Source organism: Hypanus sabinus, chromosome 2 (assembly GCF_030144855.1).
Source record: "Hypanus sabinus isolate sHypSab1 chromosome 2, sHypSab1.hap1, whole genome shotgun sequence".
Classification (NCBI taxonomy): domain Eukaryota; kingdom Metazoa; phylum Chordata; class Chondrichthyes; order Myliobatiformes; family Dasyatidae; genus Hypanus; species Hypanus sabinus.
The window spans coordinates 72,886,971-72,895,672 of NC_082707.1; the positions used below are offsets into that span (position 1 = coordinate 72,886,971).

General features: G+C 40.0%; 1 protein-coding gene across 1 annotated transcript; it reads right to left on the reverse strand.

Moving 5' to 3' along the window:
• Nucleotides 1-2,237: 2,237 nt before the first annotated feature.
• Nucleotides 2,238-4,363, reverse strand: zgc:194655 (uncharacterized protein LOC794380 homolog). Its single transcript, XM_059989523.1, has 2 exons — nt 4,219-4,363; nt 2,238-2,527 (listed from the first exon to the last, which is right to left on the reverse strand). The coding sequence occupies exons 1-2, from the start codon at nt 4,361-4,363 to the stop codon at nt 2,403-2,405; spliced, it is 270 nt and encodes an 89-aa protein (XP_059845506.1). The 3' UTR covers nt 2,238-2,402.
• Nucleotides 4,364-8,702: the final 4,339 nt, after the last annotated feature.

The window sequence follows — 8,702 nt, forward strand, 5'->3', positions numbered from 1 at the left end:
TGTGTTAGCATTCATCAACCATGGTATTGAGTTCAAGAGCCATGAGGTAATGTTACAGGTATATAAGACCTTGGTCAGACCCCACTTGGTGTACCCTTTTCCGTTCTGGTCACGTCACTACAGGAAGGATGTGGATGCTATAGAAAGAGTGCTGAAGAGATTTACAAAGAATTTGTCTGGATTGGAGAGCATGCCTCATGGGAATAAGTTGAGTGAACTTGGCCTTTTCTCTTGGAGTGACAGAGGATAGAGGTGACCTGATAGAGGTGTATAAGATAATGAGGGGCTTAGAATGTGTGGATAGCCAAAGGTTTTTTCCCAGGGCTGAAATGGCTAAAACAAGGGGGAATAGTTTTAAGCTGCTTGGAAGTAGATACAGAGGAGATGTCAGGGGTAGGTTTTTCACACAGAGTAGTGGGTTTGTGGAATGCACTGCCAGTGACGGTGGTAGAGGCAGATACAATTGGGTCTGTTAAGAGACTCTTAAATAGGTACATGGAGCTTAGAAAAATAGAGGGCTATGCAGCAGGGAAATTCTAAGCTGTTTCTGGAGTAGGTTACATGGTTGGCACAACGTTGTGGGCTGGAAGACCTGTAATGACATGTAGATGTCTATGTTCTATCTGAACAGTTCACTGATGTTAGATAACATCCAGATCAGTGATAGTGGGAAATATGCAGTGGAAATCAGTTTGCTCACCACAGATACAAAAGGCACCCAAAAACATTACTTTTGCATCCTTCCTTGGGCTATTTATTTTTTATTTTGAGATATGGCATGGTGACAGGCCATTCTAGCCCATCGAGCCAGTGCTGACCAAATAACCTATTAACCCATACATCTTTGGAATGTGGGACCAGCCGAAGTAAATCATGTGGTCACGGGGAGAATGTATAAATTCCTTACAGACCACAGGAACTGAACCTGGGTCACCGGCACTGTAATAGCATTACACTAACTGCTGCACAACAGGGTGGGTTTTCTGAGGCCTTGACCCTGGATGTGTGTGCTGCATGTGGCAAGCAAATACCAGAAACCATTCGCTACACGGCTCAAACCTGATAAATTTAAACCACGGATTAAACCCTCAGAGCTGGATAGATTGGGGAAGATGCATATAAAACCTATGCCATCAGCACATACAGAGATCAGTTTTATAGTGCTTATTGTCCACCACTGGATCCAGTTCTGCCTTTTGAATGCCACTCAACCTGACTGGCATGTTGCATCCAGAATTGCTGAACTCCATGGGAATTACACTTAAATCAAATATTAAATTTTGCCTGGGTTGCCCTTCTGTTTTTTTTGCATATATACTTTCCTCTGATGGAGCCCTTCTATAGTTCTATAGTGAATTATTTATCTATTAATGAAGTTATCTGTTTCTCTAATAGATTTGATCAAATTCATTTCCTGAATATTATGGTGAAATGATCTGCGCTTTTAGAAGGTGAAATGATTGTGTTTTCTGTTGCCACTGGCTTATGTTGATTAATGTACATTGAACCCGAAAGAAACCTTTAATGATTTCTATCATATTATGCAACACCTAAATCCATTAATTTCACTAGCTGCTGTCCAATTAAATATCATCTATATCATCTATAATAATTTTGCAAGGATACATTGAGAAGCAATTTACATGTGCTGCATGTACATGTGATAGTTTTAGGCATATTTATTAGCAATGAGGTAAAAGCATGACGTCAATTTGCAAAGGCACATTATGTAAACTTTAAGTTATCATTTTCAATAATGGAAAGCGTTACAAAGATACTGCTGGAACATCATCAGGAATTTTCTTGCAATAACATAAATTTATGTTTATTACTTTGTGTAGATTTTCCCAGGAAAGCAAATACCATTTATGTATTTATTTATTGAGCTGCAGCACAGAATAGACCCTTCAAACCACTCTGCTCAGCAATCCCCAGACTTAGTCTGAGTTTAATCACAGGTCAATTTACAATGACCAATTAACCTACCAACATGTACATCTTTGATAGGTGGGAGGAAACCCATGCGATCATGGGGAGAATGTAAAAAATTCTTAGAGGCAGCAGTAGAAATTGAACCTGGGAATCCTGTACTGTAAAGCATTGTGCTAACCACTACAGTACCACGTTGCACCAATAGACTGTAGACTGAAAGAGCCAGTTCTTGTACAGTTTTTGAATAAGGAAACTAAATAAAATTGATGGATTACACACACCTTGTAATTATCCTGGGCATAAAGTACAAACAGAGTTAATTTAAAGTATTTTTAAAAGAAAAAGCTGGTAAAGATATGAAGCCTGTTCTTGGATTTTCATTCTACCATTGTAGCATCAAGGTAAATATTCGCATTGCTGGAAGAGTGGCAGATCTGGTGTTGGCTCCAGCATTCTACGCATTCTTGGCATTATCTCTCTCCTCCAGGCAGACGCAGCACCATCATTATTGTGGATTTATCCTTGAGTTTGTAATCAGAGAACGTTTTATTATCTTCCAGTTGATCATTTGCAAAGAGAAGACGGAGATCACTGCCTGAACTAAACAAAAAAGAAAAGAGAAAAACAAACATAACTCCATCTGTGAAGATACAAGAGACGGCAGATGTTGAATTTCATCCCAAAATGTCAACTATCTATTTCTCTCCACGGATGCTGCCTGGCTCACTAAGTTCCTCCACAACTGCAGCCATCTTAAATACAAATATTAGGCAATTGTTTTAAATTTTAAAATTAAATAGTGCATTTCTAGAATGCTGAATTCCCTAAGTTAAACAAAGTCTGAGGTGTTCAGTAACACTCTAATCCAGTTCTGATTTAATACACTCAAGTGCAGATTTATGACAGTTAGGGGAAACTAGAGTGCAAATTTCAGTCAATGTAGTCTGACCTATTTTAATACTATTATTTTCAAAAGTGCACGTGTGGGACCTATAGTAATGTGAAGCATATTAATGGACACTGGATACCCCCCTTATTTTCTTATAGGATGGTTATATTATTTTTATTGCTTTGGTTTGTTATTTTGTTTATTACAATTTGATTAACGCTCAGTTGCACTAGCAATGGTAATATTTTAGTAGGTTAATTGATGGTCATGAGGAGCAAAGCTTATACAGGCACCTGGGGCAGCTGAAGGGTCTTGGGGGACGGCAGAGCGCATGTGATAGGCTATTCGAGTACGGCCCCGCACCATGTTTGGTAAGCCGATGTGTTTGTGTTCTGGTATTTCCAGAAAGGTAAATAAAGATGTTATTTTAAACTTCTGCATGCCTGGAGGTCCCTTTTGTGTCGAAGTGTGCAACACATGCTTTGGTCTTGTTACACTATCTCCTCAGATATCTGATAGGACAATTACATCTTTCAGCATTTCTTTGTTTAACTGTGCTCACCAATAACATACAAAGGAAGTAGGTCTATGACTGTGTCTACACTTAGATGTTGAAGGTAGAGCAGATAAAGTCTTCTGTTCTTGAGCTTGGAGTTTGAGTGTTCGAAGTTCAAAGTAAATATATTCTCAAAGTACAAATATGTAACTATATACTATCTTGAGATATGTTTTCTCTCAGGTATTTACCAGAAAATAAAGAAATATAGTAGAATTTATGGAAAAAACTATAAATAACAAAGATTGACAAACATCCTTCCCTCACCAGTAAGCTAGAAGCTGCAAGAAAATTTCAAGAGCAATTGAGATACAGCACAGTCTAGCAGGCTGCTTGACTCACCAAGTCTTTACTACGTATCCAGCACCTATTTTTACACTAATCCTACCCTCATCCATGATATTCTTTCTGCATTCCCTTCAGTTCACACAAGATTCTATTGCTCACTGCAGCAGTACCGTTTTTGGAATGTTTCTGAAGAGAGTACAGTAACAGAGCTGTGACTGGAGTAAACCGCAGAAGTAAATGAGAACCAAGAATGCAGTGTGAGCCAGCAATTTATAGAGTATGGTTTCAGGGAAACCCGGTTACTTCAGTGACAAATAGAAACTGTCATGTTTTTACAATGCTGAACATTCTGCAGCCAGACTTTGTAACTAGTATTATTGTTCACACGATCAGGATTTTTACAAGAAAAATCATGTTAGAAACCCTGCTAAGGAATAAAAATACTAGTGCTGACATGCAGAAAATCACACAAAATTGTTCTACTCTGAGATTAGCTGATTTTTAATACTTTTTTAAAGAGTATGAATACATTTCTAACTTCCTGATTATATACCATTTTTGTGTGGCAATTTTTCCAGCAGTTTCTGTTTTAATGTCAGAATCTTCATCTCATTGAATTCTTCTTCTGAATGTGAAATATCAATGGTGGTTGTTTCTACTCTGAGCCCCTTCACTAATATCTGATAGATTTTCCCCATTTTGTTCTTGCAAGTGTGTTTCAAGTTTTCGTTCTCTGTAGTCCTCCGAGCTTCTGGAAACAAATGTAATTAAGTTTCACGTTCAGGTTAGGAGGGTTTATGACATCACAACATTGAGCAATTTCTAGAGCAAACAATTGTAAATATCTTTCAATTTTTAATCCATAGTTTATTAACATGTAAAGCTGCATGCTTTGACATATGAGAATCGCAAAACATGTATGAATTTATCATGCTCAGTGGCCACTTTAATAGGTACACCAGTGTGCCAGCTCGTCAATGCAGATCACCCGGTCACAGGGCAGCAACTCAATGTACAAACGCAGGCAGATCAGGTCAAGAGGGTCAGTTGTTGTTCAGACCAAACATCAGAGTGGGAAAGAAATATGATCTGTTACTTTGACCGTGGAATGCTTGTCGGTGCTAGATGGGGTGGTTTACAGATAGTACCTAATAAAGTGGCCACTGAGGCAAAAAAGAAATGTCTCTCTCTAGATTCAATTTTTCTCCAAGTTACAGCCAACTCTGGACTGTTTTAAAGTAGAAGAAATTATAGTTTACAGATTTTGTGTATTTGGAACAAACGACAACCCACAAGTGGAAAGACATTGGAAGACTTTAACTGAGTGATCAATTTTCTTCATGTGACCTGATTCTTGTAATTGTGGCATTGGTGTAACTGTGACTGAACAATTCAAAAGTGCCCTCATTAGCTGGAAAGGGTAAATAATTGGTTTCTTCCCAAAGTTTAGGTTTTGAGATATTTCTTGTCTAGAATTATGTAATGGTCAAATATCACCTACGGGTGATTATGTTTCATCTGCTGCAGTGACAGTCCAACCCTGGTAAATGATTGTCAATTCTGGGATCTAAAGTTGTTAGCACCTTTGAGATCTCAGCGCCAAGACTCAGCCACTGAAAATGCTACCCTATTCGCTGCTAAGTACAGGAAGACTTTTTCTTGACCTTGTTATCAGGGAAACAATTTTTGAATTTGTCAGGAAGGAGCTCAAGAATGGACTTTAGAAGAGCTTGAAGAGAATGTGAGAAGGCCTTTATGAGTAGGATTAAGAAAAATGCCAAAGCATTTTACATATATGTGAAGAACACGAGGATGTCTAGAATGACAGTAGAAAATCCATATACACACCACATCGACTGATGTTCCTTCGTCAATTTGCTTTGCACTTCCTCAATGAATTCAATCAGATTTATGAGGTATTATCTGTCCATCACAAAGCCATGCTAACCATCTCTAAACAGATGATGCTTCTCCAAATGCTTGTAAATCCTGACTCTAAGAATTCTTTCCGAAACTTTGCCCACCGATGATGTAACTCACACTGGTCTACGTATAATTCCCAGGGTTACGCAAAGGCATATCATTTGCTCTCCTCCAGACTTTTGGTTCTCTTCCTGTTACCAAAGAAGATGCAAAAATCACCAAGATGCAGCAACCTCTTTCCTCACTTCCTGTCGTAATGTGTGATATATCCCATCCAGCCTTAGGGACATCTATCCCAATGTCTATCAAAAATTTAATGTCAATATATACTGGCCTATCAGCCTGTTCTACATTGACCTCACATTTACTAAGATCCCTCTTGTAGTGTGTGGTTCTATTTCTTTTAGAGAAATGACTCCCCTTAGCACTATGGGTGATCTGTTGTCTGCACATGCGCATTGTTCTCTCTCTCTCTCTATTTTATTTAATTGTTTTTAATTGTTATTTAATTGTTTTCATTTAATTGTTACTTAGTTGCACAGGCACAACAATTTGGCATTGAGTATGAACCTGAAAGTCAGTAAATACCATGAACTGCACCAATAGTTACAGGACGAAACAGTGAGAAGAAAGAGTTAAACAGTACAGAGAAACCCATCATGGGTGGTAACAAAGGGACGCGTGAGTAACACTGCACAGTACACAGTGAAAGATGCAACTAGCAAATTTAAAGTGAAAATAACATGGTGATGGCTTCAGTCCGGAAAGTTGATGAATTTGATAGTGCTAATGAAGGCTGTGAGTCGTGTATCGAGAGAGTGGAACTGCATTGTTATGTGAACAGCCCCCATACTTGACTTAATAGATCCTAGGATGTACAGCTTCTTACACAGCCTGAAAAGCCAGCAAACAAGACATTTAATGAAATTGTTACATTTTTATAAAGTCACTTGAGCCGTATGCCACTTGGAATAGATTCAGATTCAGATTCAGTTTATTGTCATTTAGAAACCACAAATGCAATGCAGTTAAAAAAATGAAACAACATTCCCCCAGAATGATATCACAAAAGCATATGACAAAACAGACTACAACAGAAAATCCACGTAACGTTTGGCAATCCCCAATCCAGCGTCCGGAGAAGCTGCTGTGTATTAATATCGCGCTACCATCTTAGCACGTTCCCCGGAAAGGAGCTCCAAATCCACCAGACAAAAACAAGACCAAAAACTAAAGCTACAAGACCTGCACAAAACCACATAGTTACAACAGTGCAAACAATAGCATAATTGATAAAAAACAGACTATGGGCACAGTAAAAATAGTCCAAGATGTTAAAGGACTATTAGTTCAAAAGAAATCACCACGGTTTCCACAAGTCCCCAGAGTCCCGACAGACTCACCATCCCACGCCGGCGGCAGAAGGGAATACCCCCGCTATGGGCTTCCAAGGCGCCGTCTGACTCAGCCTCGCAGACGCAGCATACAATGGAAGCTCTGTTGAAACCAGCCTCACAGATGCAGCACACACCAAAAGTGACCTGAGTCTGTCGAAAGGACTCCGAGTCCATCGAACCTCCGAGCCGACGACCATCCCCTCCGACACAGCTTCTCCGAGCACCATCCTCTGCCGAGCATATTAAGATGGCCCCACCAATGGCCATCGGCAATGTGACCCCGAGGACTGGGGGCCTGTTCTTCCCAGCAGAGTCCCGGACCTCTCAGTAGCAGCAGCAACGAAGAAGGTCTTCCTGGAATTTCCCAATGTTTCTCCATGCTTCCATGTCTGTTTTCAATCGATTATGATTGCGCACGGCACCCCACTTCACAAATAACAGATAATCAGTTCCGGAGTGGCCGCTGCAAGCTGCGTCACGCCGCCATCTTGGATCTTGGATAATCGCAGTCAGATTTCAATTTTACAAGAGGAACCAAAGGATAGAAGCATTTCTGAACACACTACAAAACTGTGCAAGCTCTTCCAATACTGTGACTTCAGAGCTGGACTTCCTGATGGATTAAGGGACAGGCTTGTATGTGGCAAGGATGTGGCCTGGATGGGGAGCATGCCTTAGGAGAATAGGTTGAGTGAACTCGGCCTTTTCTCCTTGGAGCGATGAAGGATGAGAGGTGACCTGATAGAGGTGTACAAGATGATGAGAGGCATTGATCATATGGATAGCCGGAGGCTTTTTCCCAGGACTCAAATGGCTAACACTAGAGGATGCAGGTTTAAGGTGCTTGGTACCAAGGAGATGTCAAGGGTAAGTTTTTTAAGCAGAGAGTTGTGAGTGCATGGAATGGGCTGCTGGCGACGGTGGTGGAGGTGGATACAATAGGGTCTCTTAAGAGTCTCCTAGATAAGTGCATGGAGCTTAGAAAAATAGAGGGTTAAGGGTAACCCTAGGTAATTTCTAAGGTAAGAACATGTTTGACTCAGCTTTGTGGGCCGAAGGGCCTGTATTGTGCTGTAGATTTTCTATGTTTCTATGTACGACTCAAAAGAGGCTACTGGTAAGACGAGACCTCCCCATGGAATAGGCATCGAACATTGCAATATCACTAGAGACTACAGCAAAGGATGCAGCAGAACAACAGAAAAAAAAGTTTATAATGTGGAATGTACAAAACTTCCCTGAATAGTGTAAAAAGCCCAAAATGTTATTGATATGGCAAATCATCCCATGATGCAAATGACTGTTGGTTCAAAGGAAAAGTTTGCAGGAAGTGTCACAGACAAGGTCACACAGTGAGAGTGTGCAAGGCAATTGCACAACCGAGTGAAAAGTTCCAAACACAAAACGAAGCAAATGCATAAATGCATAAATGAAAAACAGAATCAGAAAACACAGAGTCTGAGAAACATGAGCTGCCATGCCTAGAACTGCATAGTATTACTGAAGCAGCTCACAAAATCAAATGGATCACAATAGATGTATCTAGTGTAAAACTGAAAATAGATCTGGATCAGAGTCAGCTTTGTCCATAATTTCAGAGGCTGACTACAACAGACTGTTCTCTAAGATACCTTAGAGAAGACGTCAGTGATGCTAAATCCCTACACAGGCTGTACAGTATCTCCCAAAGACAAACTGAAGGTGAATGTGACATATG

Excerpts from the sequence above, each read along its gene's own strand:
- zgc:194655 (XM_059989523.1), bottom strand. The coding sequence starts at position 4,363 with ATGGGGAAAATCTATCAGATATTAGTGAAGGGGCTCAGAGTAGAAACA. Across the intron at positions 2,528-4,218 it reads AAAATTGCCACACAAAAATG|GCAGTGATCTCCGTCTTCTC; the intron begins GTATATAATCAG and ends TGTTTAGTTCAG.